At 42.8% G+C, this 27,834-nt stretch overlaps 2 protein-coding genes across 2 annotated transcripts in view; both read right to left on the bottom strand.

Moving 5' to 3' along the window:
* Positions 1-6,323, bottom strand: part of CCDC62 (coiled-coil domain containing 62) — a gene marked incomplete at its 5' end in the record, with an annotated part of 39,440 nt that extends 33,117 nt beyond the window's left edge. The window contains 3 exon segments of the mRNA XM_080941260.1: positions 3,409-3,601; positions 6,161-6,262; positions 6,264-6,323. Of these exon segments, the coding sequence (XP_080797386.1) occupies positions 3,409-3,601; positions 6,161-6,262; positions 6,264-6,323 (355 nt within the window).
* A 972-nt stretch (positions 6,324-7,295) lies between these two features.
* DENR (density regulated re-initiation and release factor) lies at positions 7,296-26,537 on the bottom strand. Its single transcript, XM_080941262.1, has 8 exons — positions 26,419-26,537; positions 25,616-25,730; positions 21,174-21,193; positions 19,709-19,793; positions 13,533-13,616; positions 11,256-11,372; positions 9,240-9,379; positions 7,296-9,128 (listed from the first exon to the last, which is right to left on the bottom strand). The coding sequence occupies exons 2-8, from the start codon at positions 25,719-25,721 to the stop codon at positions 9,084-9,086; spliced, it is 597 nt and encodes a 198-aa protein (XP_080797388.1). The 5' UTR covers positions 25,722-25,730; positions 26,419-26,537; the 3' UTR covers positions 7,296-9,083.
* Positions 26,538-27,834: the final 1,297 nt, after the last annotated feature.

The following is a 27,834-nucleotide window of genomic DNA, read 5'->3' on the forward strand; positions in this document are numbered from 1 at the left end:
ATCTGACATATATACAAAGGAAATCATACCCGGGATTTGGTCTCGTCACCTGTAAGGTCCTGAGCGCCACCAAAGTTGTAACGTGTGTTCACCACTGACGCTGCTCCATTAGTCTATTATAACAGCAGCATGTCTATCTGTTCTGCTCTTGGTGACTATCTAGGTTGTGCCCACTCTGCAGCTGTTAAGCAGTGCTGCTCTCAATATCCTCTTACATGTAGCTTGGGCTATTTCTGCTTTGCTACTCAAAATGTGGTCCTTAGTCTTGCAGCACGAGTCCATTGGGGACATTGCTAGAAATGCAGAGTTCTAATCCAGGCATGGTAGTGCATCTCTCCCAGCACCCCAGCACAGGTCGGTGAAAACAGTAAGATTAGGGGTTCAAGATCATCCTTTGCTACACAAAAGTCCAAGACCAGCCTAAATGACAGAAAACTCCATCTCAAAATTAAAAAATAAATAAAAGTCAAAGTGCTGAAGAGATAACTCAGTAGTTAAGAGTTTATTCTGCTCTCACTGAGAACTCAAGTTTCACTTCTAATACCTGCACTCTGTGGCTTACAACTGCCTTTAGCTCCAGCTCTAAAAGATCAGACTCTGTCAGCAGGCCCCTCAGGCATCAGTACTAACCCACGTGCCCATATCCACAAACACCCCACATAACAATAAAAGCTGGAGAGGCGGCTCAGTGGTTAAGAGCACTTGTTGCTTTCACAGACCTAGACTTGGTTCCAAATATCCACATGGCAGCTCACAGTTCCGTGTTTCCAGGTGATCCAACAGCCTCTCCTGGCCTCTGAGGGCAATCAGACAGATAGGGTGCACCTGCATCTATCCAGGCATTGCATTTACACACAAAAATATTAAGTGCCAGCCCAATCTACAAAGTGAGTTCCAGGACAGCCTGGGCTACACAGAGAAATCTTGTCGTCCCCACACACCCCACAAAAAAGGCTAGGGAGATGGGATTAACAGCATTGGCTGCTCTTCCCAAGTACAAGTCCCATTAGCCACAGGATGGTTTTCAACTGTAACTCCAATCCCAGGGGATCTATCGCCCTCTTCTGGCATCTGAACACATTGTATACATGTGATGTATAGACAAACATGAAGGCAAAAGCTCCATACACATAAAACTAAAAAAAAAAAAAAAAAAAAAAAGTTTTGTTCTGTTTTGTTTTAAAATAAAAAAGGCAGTGGTGATGTGCACATTTAATCCAAGCACTCAGCATGCAAAGGCAGACGGATCTCTGTAAGTTCCAGGACAGTGTGGTCTACAGAGTAAGTTCTAAGACAGCCAGGGCTAAGCAGTGAAACTCTGTTTGGAAAAACAAGCAAATAAAATAGCCAAGTAACAAACAAAAACAAAGAATGCAGACTCTTAATCCTAAATCTATTACATCAGAAGCTACCTAAGTAAACTTATAACTGGAGCAGTGCTGTAGGCTCTAGGGATAGAACCCAGAGCTTCAAGGATGTTAAGATTCTTTCCTGGTGAGCTATATCCTCCAGCCCACAATTTGCATTTAGTAAATACTTTAGGCAACTTAAGTGAAAATTCCTGGAGGTGGAATGGCTAGACCTGGTTAGAACATCTTCCAGCCTTTAGACTCTGTCTTATAGGCTATGCATGATGTCTTCAACTTCACTAGGCAATGTAAAATGATTTCTCAAAGTAATTGTGATAACTTACTCCAGCAGCATGGCTCTTCCTGGGGCTATCTTCCCGTTCATGTGCTAACAAGACCTGAGCCTCCATGGCTTCCAAGGTCAGATACCAACAGGCAGAATGATATAGTTGGCTCCCTTTATCAACACCTGGTATCTTTTGCCAGTCTAGCAAACATAAAATGATCTATCATTAATAGTTTAATTTTTATTTCCCTAATGACTAATGAGAATGAGGACCTATTGTATATTTACTGGTCATTAAATGTTCCTCTTTCCATGAAAAATGTAAACCTTTCTCTTGTACGTGGTAGAGAAGATTAACAAAGTCCTCTGAGTGCTAGGGAAGCACCTCCACTAATATCCATACCTGACTGAGGCCAAATCTTGCTTACTTCAAAAACTAGATACTGGTGGCTGTATACAATTTGTGTTATTTAAGAAGTATCTTTACACAACGTTTTTTCTTAAGACAGGGTCTCACTATGTATCCCTGGCTGTCCTGGAATCCACACAGATCCATCTGCTTACACCTCCCCAGTGCTGGGATTTAAGGTGTGTGCTACCACATCTGACTGTTTATACAACTTAAAGATTTTTTAATTACATCTATTGTGTTTGTGCATGTGACCTCACAGTGCATGTGGATGTCAGTGGACAACTTGTGAGAGCTGGTTCTCTCCTTCCACCAGGAGGCGTTTGGGGACTGAGCTAAGGTCCTCAGGCCTGGCAGCAATTTTAAGCCATCTTATAGACCCATATTTATATTACTGTCAGTGAGCAATCTTTCCTTTTATACTTGAATTTTATTTTTTATCTTATTTGGAATTTTTGAGACAAGGCTTTATGAACCCCAGGATGGCTTCAGTTTACTGTATAGCCAAGGATGACCTTGAACTTCTGGCTGTCTGACTTCTCCTGAACAGGTTAGTTTTATATGGTGCTAGGATAGAATTCAATACTTCATTCATGCTAAGCAAACACTCTACTAACTGAGCTATATTCTAAGTGCTATTTTACGTTTTTTGAAATTGTATTTAGGGGATGGAGGAATGTCTCAGTAGTTAAGAGCACTGCTGCTTTTCTAGAGGTCCAATTCCCAGCATAATGGTTCATAAGCATCTGTAACTCCAGTCCCAGGGCATTTACCACCCTTTTCTGGCCTCCTCTGCCACTGAATGCACTTGGCACATAGACATACACACACTCATACACATAAAATAGTTTTAAAAATTACTTATTTATGATATATATGTATATATGTATATATATAGATATAGATATAAATATATGTGGCCATATGTGTACCAAGGCTTGTGTGTTATAAAATTATCAGATAACTTATGGGAGTCAATGCTCTTTCCCCACTCTGTACTAGGTACTAGGGACTGGACTCAGGCTGTTGGGCTTAGCAGTGAGCACTATCATTCCATCCTCCTGTTTTAAAACATGATCATGGTGACTAAGGACTCTGAGCATTTTCCCACTGACCGACACCCACAGCTGTCACTCCATGTTAACATTCTGTTTAAGTGTAGCTCTGGCCAGCACTTTCCTACATTTGAGTTCTCTTCCTCTCATGTCTACATTCACGGTGACTGTTCATAAAGTCCTCCCATCTTCAACAGGACAGACTCCATGACATCAGGAGGTACCCTTTACCTCTTCCTGATGCACTTCCTCACAAGCCCTCTTACTGTGTCAGCACAGGCACATGTGCAGGAGCTACATGTTTCTGACCTTCTAGTTTGCTGCAGCGTTCCTCCAAGGTCAGCACTTTCTGCCGATCCTCCTCCCATGAAAGAAGCTGTCTCTGATGTACTGTGACCATGTCATTGAGCTCCTTATCCCGATCTTTCAGTTCTCCAATGAGCAACTGAAGCTCCTTCCGCTGTTTCTCGATAGTGGAATTCTCAACCTCCGATCCGATGTTCTAAACATGGAGGGTGGGTTTGAATCAAGATAAACACAACACCACACATCAGCCACAATATACTTTCCAAACAATTATACGCGTTTGTGGCCATCTCTAAATTGTAAAGTTGACTTGTAACCTCTTTTCAGAACAATATATCAAGTTACGCATGTTTAAAGCAAGTTGAAGCCATCACACAGTCTGCCTCTACCATCTTCTATCAACACAGGTCTTAAAGAGTAAGGCCATTTCCAGAGCTTCCGGTGAACCCCAATACACTCAGCTTCTGCTTCCCAAGCCCTTAGCTGTCAATCTTCCTGTTCTGGTCATCAATGCTCTGCCTGTGTGTGTGTACATGACCCCATGTACACACCTCCTGCTGCCTTTGTGTGTTTGATGCTGGAGGTCAAACCTGGAGCATTAATGAACATGCGATATAACTACTAAGTTATATTCCCAATCCTTGGCCTAGAAATTTTGGAGGAATCAAGGGAAGGTAAACATAAAATAATTGTTTTTAACAATATTATAGTCAATTCTTATTAAAGAATGGAAATTTTAATCTGTAAGAAAATAATTAAGCTAGATGTAGTGGTATAACTCTTTAGTCCCAGCAAACCAGAGCTAGAGGGAGGTGGATCTCTCTGAGTTTAAGGCTAGTCTAGTATATACATCAAGTCAGCCAGAACTTACATCAAGTTCCAAGTCAGCCAGAACTACACAGTTAGACCCTATGGCAGCAATAACAAAGATATAAACAAACAAACAAAAATAATTAAATTCCAAATATTAACACATACATTACTGAAATACATTCAATCTATCAAGGGCAATTTAGTGTTTTTTTAAGATTTTATTTATGGTTGTGAGCAACCATATGGTTGTTGCGAATTGAACTCAGGACCTCTGGAAGAGCTTAACTTAACTTCTGAGCAACAGTGTACTCACATTAAATGAGTAAATCTTAAAAAAATAAAATAAAGTCCAATGTATGTCAGTCCTGTCAATCTGATTCTGGAGTTGGCCACTTTGTGGTTAGTCAAGTTTGTTAGCTCTTCTCACTCTTAGTTTCTTTCCCTGCAAAATGGGAATAGCAGTACTCTTTGACAAATGCTCTATCACTGAACAATGTCTATAGTATGTTTTAATTATTATTAATTTTGTGCATTAGTGTTTTACTGCATGTACATCTGTGTATCTCTTGCATGATTGGTACATGTGGAGGTCAGAAGTTTTTATCAGATCTGCTGACATTTGTGAGTCACCATATGGGCACTGGGAATCACACCTAGGTCTTTTTTTTTTAGCTCTTAACCAACTACTGAACCTCCACAGCCTTTTTTTTTTTTTTTTTTTTTTTTTTTTAATTTATCTGAGTACAGCGTAGCTGTCTTCAGACACACCAGAAGAGGGCAACAGATCCCATTACAGATGGTTGTGAGCCACCATGTGGTTGCTAGGACTTGAACTCTGGTCCTCTGGAAGAGCAGCCAGTGCTCTTAACCCCTGAGCCATCTCTCTGCCCCATTTTTTTTTTTTAATTTTTATTTACACAGCCTTTTAAAAAATACCCTTTGAAATGTAGTCTCACTAAACTGCCTTGCCCTTGAACTCACTCTGAGGCTTTGAAATTTCCAGCCTCCAAAGACCTACCTATAGTTTTGTAAGTGCCTGGCATATAGTAATCATTCAGCATTATTATTAATTACAATTAGCTGGCTTTGAACTCACAGAAATCAATATGCCTTTACTTCCCAAGTACCTTCTGAGATTACAGGTGTGTGGATACCAGAGATAGAACACAAATCAGGCCAGCTTCACAAACCCACTGAGCCATTTTACTAGCCTAATATTAGCTACTATTTAAGTTCTACTATAATCCATGTTATTATGTATTAGAATTATGTTCTGTTTTTGTGTAAGAAAGGTGGGGACTGAACTTGCTTCATGCATGCTAGGCAACTCTACCACTAAGCTAAGCCTTGTTCCAACTTAAAGACAATAAAGTTGGGATATGATGGCTCACACCTATATTCTCAGAACTCAGGAGGTGGAGCAGGAAGTGGGGGGTAAGAGTAATATGTTCTTACCAGCATGTTCTACACAGGGCGTGGAGGGCAGCCCAAGTTCACAGGGCAGTCATGTATGTGATTCCAGCATTTTCAAAACGATTAATACATAATGACATAATTACTTACTAGTACCTAAAAAAAGAACTTGGAATTCCAAGTCACAGTACTTGAATTCCAGTCTATAGGAATGGCAGCACGGGGCATGGAGCTCAGTGAAGGTAACCAGGCAATAAACCAAGCATACCGAAAGCGTCACCCTACACTGACAAATAAATGCAAACCTTGGGCAAATTCACTTTCAAGACTGTCAAAGTGAAGTAAGGAGTCCGTCCACTCGCTAGGCTACTGTTAAATAAACAAGGGAGAGCAATGTCCCTGCCAACGTTCAACAACAATGCCTGGTGCTCGCGCCACGTCGCTGGGTCCCAGCCAGGTGCCAGGTTTTGTTGGGCTGAGGAAACCGCCTCTCCGCTCCCTCTCTGTCTCCCGGGGCAGCGGCGCTCACCTGGCGCCGGTATAAGGTCACCGAAGGGTTCATGGATGATGCCCCTGACCCCACAGAGAGTTGGTGCCAGCAGCGGGTCACCTCAGAAACGCCATATGGTGCCTGGCCGTAGGGGCGGGGGCAAGGCCACAGCCCGGGACGCCGCGCCCTCAAAGTCACGCATGCGCACCCAAACCGCCCGGCCGCTGAGGCGTCGCACAGGAGGGCCGCTCCGAGTCTCGCGAGACTTGCGGTCGTGCTCGCGGCCTGAGAACGCAAACGTACGTTCCCACGCTGGAAGGCTTTGGCGCGTCAAAGCGGGAAAAACAAAGTGAATTAAAAGCTGTCACTAGGTCCCAGTGACTGATCCTGGTTCCCTTGGTTTCTGCCTTCCCGACTCAACCAGATGGTCGGCTGTTTGCCTCCCTGTGGGCTGGGCTCTCAGAAATACTACTCTAAACCACGATCACTCGAGACAGGTCTACCAGTCTCCCTATCTGCTCTTAATAGTGATGAACTGTGACATTTATCATATTACTGCTGGATCCCGCGGCTGTGGAAAGACGGATACCTAAATGAACTGTGTCTCATTTCCAAGTGTTTGTAGACTCCCGCACCTGTGCTCAGTTGAGGGCAACTTTCCTGAGTCTCCTCAAAGGCCTTCCAACACTCACGCCCATTGGGCTGTCCAGTCATCCTCCTGCCTGGTTCCCAGCTCCAAGTTTATAAATGCAGATGGCCTTTTGTTTTATGGCTATTAGGAGTCAGAGGAGGGCAAGCAGAATGACCCTGGACCCTAAGAGCGATTTCCACCCAGGTCTGACTACCTGAGAGTTAGCCTAGAAATCTCCAGTGGAAGGAGAATTCAAAGTTGTTTCATCTATATGCACATGAACACTCACACCAAAATAAATGAATAAACTTAAATTATATTTGTGCTAGGGATCAAATCCATGTCATCATGAAGCAAATGCTTTACCACATACATACACACCAAATAAAAATCTAACAAATTAAAAAGCAAAAAAAGAAACAAAAACTAGACAGGCTTTGGTCATATCTTTAATCCCAACACTTGGGAGTTCTAGTTCAAGGCCAGTCTGGTCTACAGAGCAAGTTCTAAAACAACCAGAGAACACACTGAGAAACCCTGCCTCAAAACAACATCAATAACAAAAATCCCCACATACAGAACAGAAACCAAACCAAAACCAGAGTGTGACAATCAGGCAACCAGAATTAAAAGTTAATCTTTAAGGGCGATTTTAAACCTCCATTTTCTAGCAGTGACATCTGCTGAAGATAGGATAAGAATAGAAAATGCATTTTTTTTTTCAAGAACTGTTTTGGGACTGAAGGGATGTGCTCATTGGTTAACAGTGCTTGCTTGCTCCTCTAGCAGAGGGCCCAAGTTCCATTCCCAGCATGGGCAGCTCACATCAACCTTTAACTCCAGCTTCAGGGGCCCCTACAAAGTTCTTCTAGCTTTTGTGGGCATCATACCCAAAGGGGAGCATAGTCTGTTGACACTGAAGTGTCTTTTCCACAAACACCTAGGGTGTGGTACCCACATAGGGCACCTTACAGCACCAAGAAAATACCACCAGAACACATGCTGGAATATCCATGACTGGTGCACTTGCTTTGCCAAATGTTCCTACTTAGCAAAATTCAGTTAGTGAAATATTTCAGTTTTAACTTTGAATCTTTATTACACGTTTTCTAAGACTTTCATCCAAGAAAGGATGTTTTTGCATGATAACGACTTCATACACTCTACATTCTTAAAGGAATCTTTTAACAATTTGCGTTTGTGATGTGACAAGCTCGGTAGGTAAGCACCTCTACTGCCCAGCTATATATGTTCCCACACCTAAGACAATTGAAAAGATAAAACACATGTAACACCTGATTTTCAAAGGTTAAGTCCACTCAGTTCATTCATCAAAACTACTAGTTTCTCCATAATTGCTACTTTCCAAATTATAGACTGAAAACAGAGACATGCTGTTTTTAATTGGTTAGAATTTTACCCCCAAGGTCTACAGCCAGAAGAATTCCCAGCTTTGCTGAGCATCTTTCACTCCTAACAGTAAGAATATCTAAAATTTGTAGTCTGACTCTAGTCAACGTCACTGAACAGGTTCCTAATATTCTTGGAAAATTTTCAAATTTTAAACATGTAGTATCCTCCCACAAGCTGCAGCAATTCTGTAAGCATTCTGTATTATTTGTACATTCTGAGTAACACTGACTGCACCCTCACCCATTGTCCTTAGCTTATGAGTGTTTAAGTGGTTTACTGGGTCAAAGTGCAAAGGGTTCTAAGGCTTTTAACACACTTCTCCAAGTAATCTCCAGAATGGCTTGAGCAAACCTTGTGTTGGTGCATCAATGAAGTGGACTTTGTTAATGAAGGAACAAATCCAACTAAAAGTCCATTAACCAAGGAGACATAGCTCTAGTAAGAAAATGAAATACAAATTCTTCTGAAAAGTTTGCTCATCCCACAAAAAGAAGCGGCAGTGCTTGCAAGGCGCTGGGCCCCACTGACAGCACCAAGTAGAGGGACAATCTATATATAGTGTTTTTCTAAAATAAAAAGTTAAAAAGAGGAAATAAAAATCAGTAACAAATGACCAAAATGTTTTATTTGACTAAATTCAGATTCATGCATAAGCATGACAGTCTCTCTCTCTCTCACTTTTCAGACTTTGGCAATTAAAAAATAACAACAAACAAACAAACAAACAAAAAGATCCAAAGCCAACCAAGCAAGCAAGCAGCCTTGTACAGAACAGTGAGGACACCCGAGGACGAGGAGTCACAGCTTTACTGTAGGATCTATACACACACGTATGTACATATGTATATATTTCTGAAAGGCCTCTCCTCTGCTGGCCGTGTCAACTCTCAGGTCACAGTCAGAAACATACGACCTCAGTCACTTCTTCACTTCTCCAAGGTCTTCAATGCTGTCATCATCTACCTGTAAGACGCAGGGAAAAGAACTTCATCAATTGTGGCAAAATTAAGAAAGAAAGGAAGTGACGTACTTTAAAAACTTGCATCTATAGGCACATGCATCCTATGCACTTACCTCTGGCCACTTTTCCTGAATGACGTCGATTATGTCATCTGTGAAGTCTCCCTGAATGATGATCTCATCCTCCCCTGTTACTGAGGCACCGCAGGAGAATTTTTGAGCAAAAAATCTTTGTGCTTCTTTGAGATCAATTTCTGTTTCGGTTTATTTGTTTGTTTTAGAAAAAGAAAGGATGAGAGCTTAATTGGAATTGTAAAACAAAGGTATTATTTCATCTACATTTTAAAACCATTTAACAGATAATATTCATGACCCCTACTCTAGGAGTAACTAAAACTACCACAGGCAGAGATTTAACATGTATTTATAGTCTCAGTAGATAAAACACCATCCTCCACACTATTCCATCGCACAGTAAGACCAAAGTTGCTGGGTATGGTAACCCACATCGTTAACTCAACACTCAGAAGGCAGAGGCAGAAGGATCTCTAGGTTACAGTCTGGCCTGGTCTACACAGTAAGATCTAGGATAGCCAGAGCCAAATGTCTCAAAAACAGAACAGAACAAAACAACAACAAAACCCAACAAGGAACACACTGTTTTCCAGCATCACATTCATCATGCTTAATCAAGCTCTTTACAGTAGAAAAACTGAAAACAGAGAACCAAGCCTTTATAATTAAGTCCAGGCACCTTGAACCTGCACCCCTTCCTGTTTTATCTTGGCAGGATTATAGGTATGTGCCATCTCAACAATTTAAATCTAGCAACTGAAGGGCTAGAACAAACCTTCACACCATTATCCACTTCCCCTCACCTCTACTATCAATTCCTAGAGATGAAATTTTTTTCAAACCTCTCACAAAAGGTAGAGAAATAGTAGCAGTTCTGGGTAGTATTAAAAATTCTATCTACCCCTCCACACATATACATATATCCAAGCAATAATCCCTTAAGAGCTGGGCACTGGTATATATACCTGCAACCTCAAGATACTTAAAAAAGTTAAGAAGTAGTTTGAGGTCAGCCAAGGCAAGATAGCATCTCAAAAAACAAAAACCAAGCAAAAATACCAAAAAGGGATGAGGGGGAATGTGCTAGTGTTTTCTACAAAAGATTTTATATATTAATTCTAAAATTGGCTAGAAATGCAAGACTCGGGTCTGGAGATTAGATGAGTAAGAAAGAGTCCTTGCCTAGGTCTCTTTGGGAGGCCCTCACTTCAATCGCCAGCAGTGGACCACATGAACTAGCCAGGGTGGTGCACTCCCAGAAACCAGGACCTGGGGGTGGAAGCAGGAGGATCAGAAGTTCAAAGACATCCTTCATTACTAGCAGAGCCAGCTGTTCAGTCTTTTTTTTCTTTTTGTTGTTATTGGTGTTGTTTGTTTTTGAGGCAAAGTTTCACTGGAAAGCCCTGGCTGCACTAGAACTCCCTTTTAGACCAGACTGGCATATGCCTGCTTCTGCCTCCTGAGTGCTGGAATCAAAGGAGTGTTCCATCTTACCCGGCAACCCTACCTTTAAGATACAACAAAATACTTAAAGCAACAACAGAAACAAAACCAAACATGCTGAACATGGCACATGCCTATAATCCCCAACATCTAGAAAATAAGGTAGGTGGACTGCCTGAACTAGACAGCAAGTTCCAGGCTAGCTTGGGCTACAGAACAAGATCTTGTCTAAAAATACTGTTTTTAGAACACGGGCCAGAAAGACAGATTGTTCTGTGGCTAAGAGCACTGGGTTCAATTCAAAGTACGCACATGGTAGCTTACAACTAACTGTAACTCTAGTTCCAGAGAATACAGCACCCCCTCACACCAGGCAGATACATGATGCATAGACATGCATTCAGGTGAAACACCCATACGTATAAAATTAAAGAAATGCAAAACCTCCTTTAGTATCTTCTTGGCATATAGAGATATACAGAAGCTGGGGATGCAGCTTTCCCAAAACCACAAAAACAAGCAGAGAGCAGAGCTGTGATATTTCATGGCACAGATAGACGCCAGTTTATATATCTGAGCCTGAAAACAAAGAAACAGTAAATCTCAACTCACCAAAAGTTGCAAGGCCACACACTCTCGTCACATATTTCTTCTTTGCTCTGGGAATTTTGGCTATCGTGACCTTCTGTGGTACTGTCTTCTTCTTCTGTTTTATTTGACCTCTTCCACCTTCATTGAGAAAGAACTCACATCAATTGCTTCCTTCTTTACAGTCATAAAACACTCACAATACTGAGTCTTCTGCTTTAAGTTCTTTTCTAGTACAAAATTACCCAGGCTACCTATCCAACATTTATCAACTGGTACCTACTATGTGCCTGGCACCGCACTAAGGACGGAGGGTGCAAAGATGGACAGGGCACAGTTCCCACCCTCCAGACTCACAGTCTATTAAAATGAGAGGTGGTAGAGGGATGTTAAACCAAACACGGTGGTACAGACCTGTAGTATCAGCACTCAGCTCACGTCCAGGCTAGCCTATTTAGTAAGACAGGGTTTCTCTGTGAATTCGGAAATCCACCTGCCTCTGTCTCCTGAGTGCTGGGATTAAAAGTATGAGCCACCTTAACCCAACACAATAAATAAATTAAAAACAACTACAAAACCAGAAAATTTTCCCTAAAGGAAGTGACCTCTAGGTTGAATATTAAAGAGGAGTGTACTTAGGTGAGGACAAATGGCTGGAAAAGGACAAGACACACACATATGCAGTCCAAGAGAAAACACTACATCTAGAAAGCACACTGTCTTACTGGAGAATGCTGATGGGTATGTAGCACAGGGTGTCAGAAGTTAGTAAGGAACTGATGCCAAACACGGGCGTGACTACACTGAGCAAAGCTAAGCCATTGAAGAGAAAAAGAATTAAAGATTCACAGTTGTGGGGATCATGTCACCTGTAGTGTGAAGGGTGGGTCTATGAGAGTAAGGTGGAAAGAGAAGCAAATACAGTTCCTGCATTCACTCCAGCAGATACTCAACAAAATAGAAACCCAATATGGCATCCATAACAGCTTCTAGTCACAGAGTAAAGAGCAGGAGAAGAGAAAGGGCAGGTCTTAGGACGATTAAAGAGAGCAGAGCCCAGCACAGCTCTTAGGTTTCCAAATTAGATGACAGAATAATTGTGCTACCTCTGCCAAAAGGGGGGAAATAAAAGATCAATTCAGGACTCAGTCAAGTTTAACTTTATACATAAACTATATAGATTTAGGAATGATAGGTCTATACTATAGCAGAAGTTAAGAAATATGACAGACACACCCTGGAAGAATGAGAGGGTAAGAGGACCTAGGACAGGGCCTGGGAAGTCATTTTTAAGGGATACCTGGAAGAAAAGAGGTCTACACAGACAAGCCAGAGACATTCACACTTCAGAAAGGTTCATGTGCTGTTCCTACTTAACAAATAACAAGACTCCGGTGACTTTTACAACAGTTTCAGCAAGGTTAAATACTGAAGAAAAGGTAACAATACTCTTGGAAGATCTCTCTTGAAGTAGCATGAAGAAGGCCTTAGGTTGAATGCCCAGCACCAGGGGAAGACAGGGGAGGGCAAAATCTTTAAAATAGGTTGGAAAAATGGCTCAACGGTTAAGCACACTTGATACTTCTAAGGTTACCCCAGGTTTGGTTCACAGTGCCCACATGACTACTAACAATCCCCTGTATCTTCAGTTCCAGAGATCTGACTGCAATCGTTTATCTTCCTCGGGCAAAGCGTGCCCATGGTGCATATGCTTACAGGCAAAACACCTATACATATAAAATAAAGATAAATTGTGGGGAAAAAAGTATAAGCTGATTTTAGTCACAAAACAGTGAGAAAGAGGTGGACAGGGATGGGTGCTCCAGCATAGACTGTTTTAGAAAGGAGAGAGCTTAGTATAAGTAACATTACATTTCAACAGAAAGGACCCTTTAGCAAGCTGGTTGCATTTTAAATGCACACAGAGCAAACATGCATATATTTTGAATAAGTTTTGTTTCTCCTTTTGAGACAGAGTCTCTCTTACATACCCCTGGCTCTCCTAGAACTCACTGAGATTCATTTACCTCTGTCTCCCAAATTTTGAGATTAAAGGTGTGTCCGTCCCATCATGACCAGCTAATTTTGCTCTTTCCTTTTTTTTGAAACAAGAGTCTTGTGTAGCTAAGGCTAGCCTGAAATTCCCAGCAGTCCTCTGGCCCTAATCTTTCAAATTACATCCATGAGCCACCATGCCTGGCTCACGTCGACAAGCAGATGCTCTTCAGCTCAGTTCTCTTCCCTCCACCTACCTTCTATAAAGGAATGTTTGCATAAATCAAAAGTAGGTGTGGGCCTCACCTCTTTTTTGTTTTTTCTTCTCCTCCTCTTCCCCTACTGGTCCTTGGCCTTCACTAATTCCAGTTTCTTGTTTGGGTGAATTTTCTGGGTAGAATAATGAAATGGAAGAGCATGAACATCATTTTATACTAATATTTAAAAACAAAACAAAACAAATCACCTGCTGAGGACATGGCTCAGGCTTGAATGCACAAGGCCCTGCTGGCTTCTGCCCCCACTTTCCACACTGGGATAGAGACAGGAGCATCAGAAGTGCAAGGCTTGGATGTTTGGCTTTCCAGGTGTGTCTGCTGCTGAGTGTTTCCTTACCCCAATAAACACATTCCCACTGCTGACTCTCTGTAGTGCTGAGGTTTCCCTACTGCTACCACATTTCTCCCAGTTTTTAAATTATTTAACTGAAAGAGAAAATAAACCTGATCAAAACCTCTAGACTGTATCATTTTGTAGAACTTATCTTGGATTTTTTTTTTTTTTGAGGACTACTAACAGAGGCATCCCTTAAGAATAAAATGCTGCCAATAAGCCTTCTACAGGATCTAATGTTTCTGTTACACAGTCCTGCCAGTTACAAAGTTATGCCTCATCTTATTAAACAAAACTTTTGTTAACCAGGATGACAAAAATTTTTCCTCATTAACCTTGTATCTTAAGGTTCCCCATGAGATTACAATAAAAGAAACTCAATGCAACATAAGCTTAGATTTTTTTTTCTTATTTGCTTTTTATGGTTTTTGAGATAAGGTTTCTCAGTGTAGCCTTGGTTGTTTTACAACTCAATGTAGATATGGCTGAGCTCAAACTCAGGAATCCACTGGCTTCTGCCTCCCAAGAGCTAGGATTAAAGGTGTGTACCACCACGTCCATTATGTGTGTGTGTGTGTGTGTATGTATGTATGTATGTATGTATGTATGTATGTATGTATGTATGTATGTATGTATGTATATATGTATGTATGTATGTATGTATGTATGAATGTATGATATATATGAGTACACTGTAGCTGGTGCAGACACACCAGAGGAGGGCGTCAGGCCACTCCTTTAACTCTTAAAAGCTGACAAATGGCTTCCTCCATAGTATACATCTTAAGGCAGACAATGGTGGCAGAAAAATCAACAGTCTCAGATTGATACAGAGCCTGCCAAGGATTCCTTAGTTCATTCTCTTCCTCTAAAAAGGCAAAACTGCCCCAGCTATTTTACCAACTACATTCTCAGCAGGAATCACAGCACTGCTAACAGCCTCATGATTTATGTTACAGATGCCACCTCGCTCATATGGCACGCTCCAAAGATACACACCATCATCAAATGGGTGCCTTATGCCCTAGATCACTGCCATTGATAAAGTTTTATTGTGGCACCTTAGACTCCCCTCTTAGGCACTGAAGTACTACCCACATCCTCCTCCCTGAGTCTCCCAAGAGCAGTCAGGGTGTCCTCTAAGAGAAGAAAAGGAAAGATTAGGAGTTAGGGGACTACACAGTAGACAAACAAAGGGAAGAGTAGCCATGGGCTGGGTAATAAAGGTGGCATATTTATTACCAAGATGTCCTGCTTCCTCTTCATCCTCCAAACAACTTAAAACACTGTCTCCCATTAGCAGCCTGAAGCTGGTGGACTGGCTCAACAAGTTCAAGGCCTGCCCAGACATGCCTCACAACAGTTCTGGGCCAAACAACCATCCTTGATTTCTTCAAACTGACCAACCCAAAATTAGGCGAATGAACAGTCCCTGCTCTATATTGCTGGGGTTATTTTTTTTTTTTTTCTGTGTGTCTACTGCATTTGTGGGTTTTCTTCCATCTCTCCCCAATAAACTCTTCAACTGTCAAAAGGGAAAAAAACCCAAAACAAACACAAATAAAAAGTTCAAGGACATCCTCAGCTGTATAGCCTGCCTGGTCTACATGAGAACTGTCTTGAAACAAAACCAAACAGGGCTGCTGAGAAGGCTCAGTGGATAAGGCACTGGCTTCAAAGCTTAATAACATGAGTTTGTTCCCTGGAACCTGTATGATGGACAGCACAGCTCCCACAAACTGTCCTCTGACCTACACAGACACACAAACACACACACTAAATGTTTTTTAAAATTCACTTCTGAATAGAATATAAGTAAAGCCACTAGCTGATTAAAGTATCTAATGGAATTGAATCTGAAGTATTACAGAAAGTGGTACAGTCTGGTTAATTATCCTTCAAAGGCCCCAGGTGCTGAGATTTAGCCCTCGAGAAGGTATCTCTGCTTTAAGGTGGGGCATAGTAGAAGGGTTTCATCAAGTCAGAAGCACCATGGTCTAGAAAGAGACAGTCTGGGGGCTTCACCTAGGAGACAAGTCTCTTCTTTCATTTCCCAATCATGAATGACTCCTGCTACCTGAGTACAGGCACAAACCCACAGCAAAGAGCTGAGGTCTTTAAGATGAGTCATGGGCCAAATTAGACAATTCTCTTTATAAGTTTATTTTAGGTATCTGCTGTAGCAATGGTAATAAAGAACAAAATGATTAAAATTTGGTTTTATATATATATATATATATTGATGATTGACTGATTAATCAATTTTGGCCTCAATCTTTTATCTACTTGCCTATGAGTACTGGAACTAAAGCTGAATTTTCACTTGGTTTAGGATGTTTCTTCTTCCAGACAGCATCTCTCTATATAGCCCTGGCTGTCCCAAAACTCACTTTGTAGACCAGGCTGGCCTCAAACTCAGAACTCTGCCAGCCTCTGGTTTAAGAGTGATGGGATTAAAGGCATGCACTACCAAGCTGGGCTAGAACTTTTTCCAGACGGTATAAATGATCAGGCTAGCCTGGACTACCTAGTGAAACCTGTTTCAATATAAAACAGGAGTTAAAGACATGGCTTAGAGGTTAAGAGTATTTGCTGCTCTTCAGTTTCCAACTGAGAGTTCAGTTTCCAACACTCACATCAGGTAGATTCTAATTCTTAACTCCAGTTCCAAGGGGATCCTGACACCTCTGGCCTCCTCAGTCACCTACACATAAGTGTACACACACTGAACTTAAAAAAGAAACAATAAAGACAAAAAAAAAAAAAAAAAAAAAAAAACAAAAGCCAGGTGTGATTTAATCCCATCACTCAGAGGCAGGTAGACCTGAATTACTAGACAGCCTGGTCTCTGTTGTGAGTTCCAGGACAGCCAGGGATACATAATGAGACCTTGTCTCAAAAATCTGAAAACAGAAAACACTCCACAAGCCTCTGCCTCAGCCACTCAGGTAGTAGGGTCACAGGATATATCACTATGCTTAGCTCACAAATTATGATTATTTTTTTAGCCATGTGGAAAGAAGTAAAACACTCAGATCAAGAAAATTTCTTATGGGGCTACAGAGGTGGCTTAACAAGTAAGGGCATTTGCTGCTCTTGCAGAGGAGCTAGGTTTCATCACCAGCACCTGCATGGTGGCTCACAGGGATCTGTAATTCCAGCTACAGAGGATCCTACACCCTCTTCTGGCCTCCACAGGCACCAGGCATACATCTTGTGCACAGACATACATGCAAGCGAAAATCTATACACATGAAATAAAAATAAAATCTAAAATAAGAAGAAAGGAAAAAAAAGGGAGACTTTCTTTTCTTTCTTCTTTCCTTCCTTTTTTTCTTTCTTTTAACATTTATCAAGTTCTGGCCAGCCAGACTTATGGTGAGATTGTCTCCAGAACAAAACAAAACAGAACAAAAATACAATATAACAACTTGTTACTAACATGCAGCTGCAGTTAATAACTGCAAGGATATAACAGAAAGGACTCAATCTAAATGTCAATGTTCATAAAAGAAAACTAACCTTGCAGTCAATTATATTAGCCAGAAGCGTGGCAGCATGTCTCTGTACCCCTGACTTGGGAAGAGGGAGCAGGAGGATAAGGAGTTTGGGGCCAGTCTTGATATACAGTTATTCACAGGCTACACAAGACCCTATCTCAAAAAGAAAATCACATAGCTCACTTGCTGCTCCACAAACCAAACAGCAGTTCATTCATAAATCCTCATCATCCTCAGAGATCTGCCAGTTAGACACCTAATTTCAAACCAAGCGCTTCCCAGAACTCATCCTGTAAGCGCATCTCAACTTTTGTGCTGCAGATGCACATCCGCCGCCCTTCATAGTTGGAGTGGAAGCACTTCAGTAAAGAAGCAGCTAGGCCCACTTCACCCTGCTTCTTTCCTTCTGTCTCACTCTCATTCTCTTCAATTACTCTTTCCTCTTCCTCATTGCCAAGTCTGTTCCTGAATGGCGGTGCAGGATCTAGCAGCCACTTAAGGCCAGAGTAAAGGTGATGGTAACTTCTTAGGCAGCTGCAGTCTGCGAAGTCTCTGATTGTGGGTAAGAAGTCCCTGGTGTCCCCTTTATGTGTGTCAGCCTGTTGATAGTCATCCTCCCCCACACTGGCAGCATTCTCCTGCTCCGTGTAAAATTGATTTTATTTTACTCTCCGGACAAGAGAACACTTACTGAATGAGCCAATCCTACGTATTTCATCATCAGTTTAGAATCTTAATGCACCACTCTTGTTAGCATCTGGTCCTGGATGAGACACAATCATGGTCTAGGCAGGTAATGTTCAGGGCCAAAAATGCACAGGTTAATTACAAGATGAGGTTCAAGTGTTCTTTTCAAGGAAGAATGACTAAGTAGTGGCTATTACTCCAAAGGCCTTATCAAGGACAAAGGTTTTTGCTTCATGGAAATAATATGAAAACTGAGCAGCAAAGAGGGGCAACATGAGATGAACTGGAATGAAATAGGCCAATTTCCAGCCTTGACTCTTTCTTGTTCCAACTACTACCTTTATTTTACCAAGCTTACGAGAAGCCATCAAGGAGCAAAGAGATCTGTGACATCCCAGCACCACCAATCCCACCGAGATACCTGAAGCTAAACCCCCATGCTCCTCTTCCTCACATCAACGTTCTGTTTCAAAACAGTTCTCTGACCGGGTCGTACCACCCCATCACTGATGCCATTCTCACTCGTTGTCGTTACCATCACTGAAACAAGGTGTCACAGAATCACATGGATCTCCAACTCTCTGGTTATCCAGACTGGCCATGAATCTGCACGGCTGTCAGGTGTGATCTTCTCACCCGAGTCACTGAAATTACAGGCCTGTACCCACACCCAACTTTCCCAAATACTTTTTTAGACGTATTTATGTGTGTGTGCATGCACACACATGTGTATACTAGAGGACTGCACAGAGTTGGATCCAGGGAAACGCAGGTCCCTGGTTTATGCAGCAAGCACCTTTACCCCATGGCCATCTTGCCAGCCTGAAACAATTTAACCTCCCATCCCTGCGCACCCCTGTCTATATACTGCTTGATTTTTTTTCCCCTTCAACAACTCATTTCCACTGATTTGTCCTCAGGCCCTCAAACAGCATACAGCATGTATACACTCTTAATAAATGTAAATACACCCAACAGTGGTGGAATATGCCTTTACCCTAGCACTAGAAAGAAACAGGTGTATCTCTTTGAGTTCAATGCCAGCTAAGGCTACATTGTGAGACCCTGTCTCAAAACAATAAATAAAAAATGTGAATATGTATTATCCCTAAATCATTCATTCTTATATCAGTTGACACAAAGATCTATCTTATCTCAGAATTTAAGTATTTTTAAAGTTAACTGAGATTGGTGACATTTTACAGTATCTTGTAAGAGGACTTTCTTATCTTCTTGTTAGGACTGGGAATTGAACCAGGGCCTTGCACATACTAAGTAGGCACCCTACCACTAAGCTAAATCTACAAGTCTCTTACGTTACCCAGCTGGCCTTGACATCACTGTCCAACCACAGCCTGCCGTTCAACTGGGCAGTAGGCCTTCACTACTAGGTCTAGCTAAACTTTCTTTTCTGTTGTTGTTTTTAATATTTATTTATGTATGAGTACACTGTAGCTGTCTTCAGACACATTAGAAGAGGGCAGCAGATCCATTACAGATGGTTGTGAGCCACCATGTGACTGCTGGGAATTGAACTCAAGACCTCTAGAAGAGTGCTCTTAACAACTGAGCCATCTCTTCAGCCTCTCAGCTAAATTTTCTTATGTAAAATGCCATGTATTTGTTCAATACAACTCTAACTTCAAAACAAAACAATATTTTAAAAAGGAAAAAGGTCCATACCTACAGTAAGTTTTGCAAATTCATTTGGAAAATTCTTCTCTAGCCATTGTCTACATTTAACAACATCAGGCATGTATTCACAGTACTAGAAGAGAAGGAAAAGAACAGTCAAGTGAGAAACCATGCATTTCAATCAACACAATCTCATTTAAAACCATCCCACAGACTCCCTACACAAAACAATCTACACACACTCTATCTCACTATGCAGCCAGGGAGCCTCTAAACTAAATCCTCTGGCTGTGGAGTGCTGGAAATCTAAAATTCAGGTAGGAAATATCCATAAGAAATAAACACCCAGATGAGGACCCCTCCGAGCAGCTGTTTACCTCTTCATCAAGCAGGAGTGACAGCCAGGTACACAGGCATATGCCTATAGGCCCAGCCCTAAGAGGATCGGGTCAAGAACTGTGAGGTCAAAGTCATAAACCACAGTGAAGCCACCTAGTCTAAAAAACAATAGGGAGGGCGGCAGTCACAAACAAAAGCATGGCCCTCACTGCTTTCCTGATTGGTCTTGACTGAAGGGAAGTTGTATTTGGTCATTACTCCTCGATCTCCTTCTACTCAGGCATATAGTCTTGGCTTTTAGGCTATCTTGCTTCCATCATCTGACTACTCATGAATTCCACTTAAAAATCTAAAACAGCCTAGAGGTGCTCAGCAGTTAATATTTATAGCTCTTGCAGAGGACCTGGATTTAGGTCCTGGCACCCACAAGTCAGCTCTCAACAGTCTGTAACTCCAGTTCCAGTGAGTCAAATGCCTTCTTTGACCTACAAGCACTGTGCACACAATACACATACACACAAAATATACATCTTTTTTTATATATATAGAAGAAAGGACACAGCTACTCAGGAGACTGAGGCAGGAGAATTGTTTGAACACGTGAATTCAAGAATAATCTGGCCTCCAACTTCCATTCATTTTTGTTGAGACAGTTTCTCTGTGAGGTCCTGACTGTCCTGGAACTCACTGTTCTTCTTGAGGCTGGCCTCAAACAAGAGATCTGCTTGCCTCTGCCTCCTGAATGCTGGGATTAAAGGCTTAAAGGCACGCACCATTAAACCTAGCTAAGACCCTAATTAAAAAAGCAAGCAAGTAACAGAGTGCACGTGCAACTCAAAAGTCTAATTTATAAAATAAAAAAATTATTCTGACCCAGGATCAGCAAGATGGCTCAGTGAGTTCATGTGCTTGTCACAAAGCTTGAGTTTGATTCTAAGAGCCCACAGGATAGGAGAGAAGTGACTCCTTCAAGTTGTCCTCTGACCTGCACAAGTGCACTGTGTAACATTTTATGCACCCACTCAGGCACGCACACATACACACAAGGTATTCTGATCCAAAGCTGAAACACTAACAGGAAAGGAAAATAGAGGTTCTGAGATAAGCTCTAACATCAAGAGTGAGTTTATATGGAAAAATAAAGAGAAAAACAAACCCACCGAGTAGGACTTACCTCTGTTGGTAATGAACAGACTAGAGGTGGAGAGAAAAAAAGATACAAGAGGTTAGAACCATGGGAACATAGGCCTCCTAACTGCTTCATTTTCCCCTCCAGCTATTCATCTTTCTCCTTTTTTAAAGTCACACATGTGTCACCACTTCTACTTCTCAATCAAATATTCTACTTGAGGGGTTTCCCTCTCTTAACACTATAAGAATTCTAATTTTCAGCAGAAAGCACATGCTAGCTTCAAATTTCATGACCTTGCTGCCTCAGCCTCTTGGGTGCTGAGGTTACAAACATGCCCCAGCTTGTCTGCCTTCGCTTTCTCTACTACTTACTTACCAAATACTGCTTTGTAGGTTTCCAAGGAAAAGGCACACGATTATTTTAAATGACACTATTCTGACATTTTGATCTAAGGACAATTGTCAATTGATGTAATATCAAATGAGAGCTTACTCCAGACAATTGTGTATTACTCACTTCTCTGAATAAACACAATGGCACCGAACCTGTTTTCTAAATAAACTCATACTGTTCTGGAAACCCTAAGTCTCTAGCTGAGAGATGGACCATTGCGCTCTAACTCCCATCTTTCTCCAGGGGCTGGAGAGGTGGCACTGCGCTTTAGCACACTGGTTGCTCTTGTAAAGATGGGAGTTTAGTTCTCAGCACCCAGATCAGTGGCTCATAACCATCTGTAGCACTAGTCCAGGAGATCTGGTGCCCTCTTCTGGCTTCTGTGTAGGCATCTTCAGGGACCTACAGCAGCTAAGAACCAAGTCCCACACTTTGTTCCAGACCCCACAGTTTCAGTTTTCTGCTCCTACTTCAAAGACCATTCATTGTCAAGCACAGTGCACATCTACATTCCCTATCCTTTCCTGCTCTTTTCCTGCTCTGTGGCCCGGCCTATCTATCTACTCTTCTGTCCCTGCCTGAATTCTACCTTCCCTCCACAACTGTGCTCACCTCTACCATCTCCTCCAACTCTCTATAACGGGAAAAACCTCTCCCCTCCACACATTATGACTGTCCCAGAGTGTATTTCTTATTTCCTTCTTCTACCAACTACACCCATATCTACCTCTCCACCCCCGTCCCACAATACTAACAGCTACTCAATGTAAGTTATATATGTAGTGAACAGGCAGAGCCTTGCTGTTTTCCAGTCCTTCCCAGAATCTAGTGCAGCACCTTATCCAGACATACCATGTCAATTACCCTATGGAGAATGCCATTGTACTTTCCTACCAAGCTGGCTAATGAAGACATCATAGTAATATGCTAATGTATTACTTAGCTCACTGTTTTCTATTCTCTCTTTTACCACGTGAATTGCAAGGACTGAACTCAGGCCATCAGGTTTGGCAGCATCTCCTTTGTAAGTGAACACACTGCTCCCAAGTGTTTCTTATACATGTAGATCTCAAACAACCTCGGAGTTAGACGCACCCCTTCCCTTAGTGTCTATAATACCAGTACAAAACTTAGGGAGGAAAATGAAAAGCGCACACATTTCTCAAAAAGGCTAGGGACTGGGAACAGAACAATTTGCGGTCAGTCTAAGCCTGATTACCTGAGTTCAATTACTAAACTCAACAGAGGGAGAATTAACTCTTAAAAGTTGTCCTGAGCTCCAAACTCACACAAAATAATAAAATTAAAATTAAAATAACAGAAGATTAGAAACTGCTCATTAGTGGGACAGAATCAATAGTGTCACTCTTTCAAAAGTCACCTTAGGGGTCTAGAATTATAGATCAGTTTATTGTTTTTCTAGCCCAGGAAACTCTGGATTGACTCTTAACACTCCATAAACGGGACATGGTGGCACACAGCTAAAGCCAGGGCTCAGTAAACAGAACAAGATGATCAAGGTCACTGTCATCCATACAGCAAGCTCAAGGACAGTCTGGGCTATATAATCTTTCCCCCTCTTAAATCTAGCAGAGGGTAATGGTTCACACCTTTAATACCAATAGTTGGGAAGCAGAGGCCAGCTTAGAGTACACTAATTCTTAGCCAGACAAAAGTTACATAGTAAACCCTATCTCAAAAACAAAAACAAAAAACAGAAAGAATACTTCTGAAGGTGACACAAATGGGCTGAAAAGTAGTACAGTGCTGTGGAGCACAAACACCACTCAGACAGGAATGTATTCATGAACAAAAATAAAGTAAATCCAGGGGTTGGAGACATGGCTCAGTGGATGAAAACATGAACTCCTTTTCCAGAGGACAGGGTTTTGGTTCCCAGAACTGATAAGATGGCTCACAATATCATTATAGCTTCAGTTCTAAAGGGGTCAATGCCTTCTTCTGGCTGAGTGCCAGACACTCCAGTGGTGCACAGGTGCACAGACATGCACATAAGCAAAATACCCATCATGCACATAAAAATCGTAAGGAAATAAATAGCAAGCAAACAAGGCTTCAAACTGTAGTCTGCGCTGGTTTATCTCATCTCCACCAAAATGAACACTGACACCATCTTGGCTCCCATGTACCAGGAAGCTGGTGCACGGCTAGTATTGATAATAACCACTGTGCTTCAGTCAAGACTACATGGCCATCTCATCAACTTCACCAAGCCCAGCTTTGATTCTAAGCTACCTGACCCTATGGAAAGAGACCATATTCATTAAAATCTCCGTATCGTGAGCTTGCAGACTGTCTTGTGAGAACTCCAACACAATCCATGCAGGGGACCAGGATTCAACCACAGTACCACACAGATTCTCTGCAATAAAGTTAACCAAGCTTGTTTAGAAGGAAACAACAACAACAAAGAACAAAGAGCTGGCTCAGTGCTTAAGAGACCTTACTATTCTTACAGAAGGCCCAGGTTTGATCACTAGCACCTACTTGGTGGCTCAGGATCGCCTGAAACTCCAGTTCCAATGGACCCAATGCTCTCTTCTGACCTCCATGGGTTCCTGCACACATGTGGTGCACATACATACACTCAGGTATACAGACAAACCCATTTTAAAAAGTAGCTAGGCATGATGGTATATACCTTTAATCCCAACACTCTGAGCAGAGACAGGCAGATCTGAGTTCCAGGCTGGTCAAGACTACCAAAAATAACAACAACAGTAAAAAGAGCAGTGAAGATGATGAGAGACGGTGCCTGGCTTTCCTGGGTGATGGGGGTGAGGAGAGCCTGTTTCTCACTCAACTCCAACTCTGTTTAATTAATAAGTCTAGGCAGATCCAAGCAGTGGTGGTGCACTCAATCCCATCACTCAGGAGGTAGAGGCAGGTGGATCTCTGAGTTTGAGGCCAGCCTGGTCTACAGAGTGAGTTCCAGAACAGCCAGGGCTACATTTCATCTTTGAAAACAAAACCAAAAAAAAAAAACAAAAAACCTGGAGATGCTTTAGTCTTATTCAATAAAGTACTGGGCACATATGGCTAAAGACTGAGTCAGATCCCCAGCAACCTCAGTATCCATGTAACACCCAGCAGAGAGGGACAGGACCACAGTCCCAACACTGCAGAGGCCGAGAATCTACAGTGCTTGTTAGCCAACAAGTCCAGCTCACTTCTGAGTATCAGATTCAGTGAGAGACCTTTCCTAAGAAACAGCACAAAGTGAGGGGTCATCCAACTCTAATCTCCGGCATCACATGCACAAACAGCCATGTCCATACACAAACACACGCACACACACAAAATTCATTATTATCCAAATCAGACTTTCCCAAGACTGGTAGTAAGCATCACTCTGACCTCATCTTCTCTACTCTTTAACCAACACCCTCCCTGTACTGTAAGAATGAATGTAAAGTTGCTCAAGGAGCTCATGGGGTCACAATGTCAAGTCTGAGGACCAGAGTTCAATCCCTAGGATTCACACAGTAGACAGGTCCACATGAGGTCCTCAACATCCACACATGGATCATAACACAAGTACACACAGGCACAAATGTAATGAGAATGTAATGAGGGGAAAAAACCTGCTCAAGATTCTAGTCAGACATCAAGCTCCCCCAAGACCCCTCCCCACTCCAGCACGGGGATTGAACTTGGAGGCTTTGAACTTTCTGGACAATTGCTGTGCCTCTAACCAGCATCTCCAGGCCCTGCCTCTTCCTCCTAACACTTCACTTCCTTTAGGATCCCCTTCCTCAGATCTATACTTCACCATCCCAAGACTCCATATCCTCCCAAGAAGCTCTCCTTAACAAAGCAACAGCCATTAGGTTGGGAAGATCTACTTGTATCTCTATTCCAATTAGACTGCAAACTCCTCTGGGCCAGGAAGCAAGACCCAAATGACACTGGAAAAGAAGGAGTATCTATTAACCCATGGGTCCTCAGTAGGGCCCCCTCTTCAACTAAGAATCCAGCAAACCACGGAGACAGTTGGGGGAGGTAACAAGACCAAATGTGAGATTCAACATTAGGTATAAAATGAGCAAGCAAGTCATTCCAACACTTGCCTCCACAATAGAGGACTCGAAGAGGGTAATCCGCATCTAGCTTGGCACTGTTCTTCGTATCGCCTTTGCAATCCGCCCCACTGGATTCAGAAATGTCAGTGGCCATCTCACAAACCTGGAAACAAAAATGACACAACTTCACGATCTGGGAGCTCGACCCCGAAAAGCGGCATTGGGGTGCAGTCTTAGCTTTCACTATGTATCCCTGAACACCAAGGCTGTTTTGATTCTATTTAAAAAGTACACGAGTCTCATTAGATTCACCAACGATCAACTGCAGGCTTATCTACCTACTCCACGGGTTTACAGGGAAGCAAGAATAAATGGGCCATGAAGGCTCGGAGTTGGGGCAGGGGCAAAACGGACACCAGAAGAAAAGAAGCAGTGGGGGAGAAATAACTGGGGAGGGTGACTTCAAGAGTCGGGGCAGGTCCGAGGTTGATATGGGAGGGATGCAAACTGCAGTTAAAAGCTACAGACATCTCTGCAGGACAGGGGCGAGTCACTCGAGGTGCCCAGAATGCAAGGTGCAGCGATAGCAAAATACAGAAAGAGACTGAGCCAAAGACCAGGATGGAAGTGCCACGGCCAGGGGAGATAAAATCGGGCCAGGACTAGGAAAAGGACAGGTAGCCCTTAGGAAGGCTGAGGCTAAGGGGAGATACCGGGGACGCCACAGGAGGCCCCCATGTGGGCGGGCGTGGAGACGCTCGGCCCGGCCCCCTTCCTTTAGGCAGCGCCTCGGCTGCCCTTAGACGCTCCACCAGCTCCTCAGAAGATGCAGAAGCGCGAGCGCTCGTTACCCAGCCGGTCGCACAGCCCCCGCCGCCTCCGCTCCCGCCAGCTGAAGCGACACATGCAACTCCTCTTCCCGGCCACAGCTGCCCGAAATCCGTCTGCTCGGCACGCTCGCGCGAGACAATAAGCCTTTATCGCGATACCCCGGCAGCCGCTAGGAGGATGTCGCGAGAAACCTGCGTGCTGTGGGTGGGCGGGGCGAAGAGGGAGGAGCATGCGCCCTGCGTTGAGCGGAGGTCGAAGGGCTGGGGGGCGGATGAGACCGAGTTGCGTAGAGACAGACGGCCAGTAGGAGGCGCTCGCTACCTATTGGCAAGAACGAGCGAGAGGCTCTGGATGTTCCTGGGCAAGTGGGGCGTGGACTGGACTGGCGCAGAGGCTCTTGAGTCACAGGTGACTCCCTGTTAGTGATGTGGGGAGCCTTGCCCCAGTGTCTGGGCTACATCCTAGAATCCCGACTAACCACTAGCCTGATGCATAAGTCACCCCTCTGTGGAGAGATTGTGGCTGGATGAGACATTTGGGTTTTATTTCGTTAAGATTTCCTAAATAGGAATTACTCGTGCAAAGCTCATATATTAATTACTGTTCGGATTTATATCATCAGGCTGACAACTATTTCCATATGCTCCTTTGTGCATATTTCACCTTCTACGTGTTCTGTACTGGAATTTTTCCGTCCCGTCTCAGGATTTCTGGTTTTAATTACACACGTCCTTGTCTAAATTTTGCTTCCTTGTTTTTTATTTTGGGGAAATCCTTTCCTCTGCATACTCAGCCCAAGTCCCACTCGTGAAACAGGAGTAAGACTAGGACACTTTCAGAGCTCAGAAAGGGCCTGGTAAAAAGACAATTGCTCTTTTGGTTAACATCACCTCCATTCACATCCACCAAATTCACTTCCTCCAAATCCAGCTTCATTCGCAACCACTGCTACAATCCCTGTCATTTTCTGCTCACAGCTTACTTTGTATGAAGTGAGCTACCCAACATATGGTCCCCTCCCACATCTTTCTTTTGCTACCGGGAATTGAACTTAGGGCTTTGTGAATGCTAGACAGGTGCTCTGCCCTGAGTTACAGGCCCAACCCTAGTCCCAGCACATCTGAGTTCGAGGCCAACCTAGTCTACACAGTTCAAAGCAGTTGGCTTGTAACTCAGCAGTAGGGCATTTGCCTTGAATGTACTAAGGCTCTGGGTTCAATCTAAAGACTTGGGGAAAAAAAGTCACACAGCAAAGATATACATTTTGCTGAGCATGGTGGTATGTACCTTTAATCCCAGACCTGGTGGCATATGCCTGTAATTTCAGCACTTAGACAGCTGAAACAGGAGGACTGCTGAGTTTGAGGTTACCCAAGGCTGCACAGTAAAGCCTTAAAAAGAAAAGAAAAGAAAAGAAAAGAAAAGAAAAGAAAAGC

The sequence above is a fragment of the Micromys minutus genome (genome assembly GCF_963924665.1).
Source record: "Micromys minutus genome assembly, chromosome: 29".
Classification (NCBI taxonomy): domain Eukaryota; kingdom Metazoa; phylum Chordata; class Mammalia; order Rodentia; family Muridae; genus Micromys; species Micromys minutus.

Bases quoted from the DNA above. Each gene is read 5' to 3' on its own strand.
- DENR (XM_080941262.1), bottom strand. From the start codon at position 25,721: ATGGCCACTGACATTTCTGAATCCAGTGGGGCGGATTGCAAAGGCGAT. The intron at 21,194-25,615 runs GCAAGTGTTGGA...CTCCACCTCTAG, and splicing joins TCGAGTCCTCTATTGTGGAG to TCTGTTCATTACCAACAGAG. The intron at 19,794-21,173 runs GTAAGTCCTACT...CTTCTCTTCTAG, and splicing joins TCTGTTCATTACCAACAGAG to TACTGTGAATACATGCCTGA.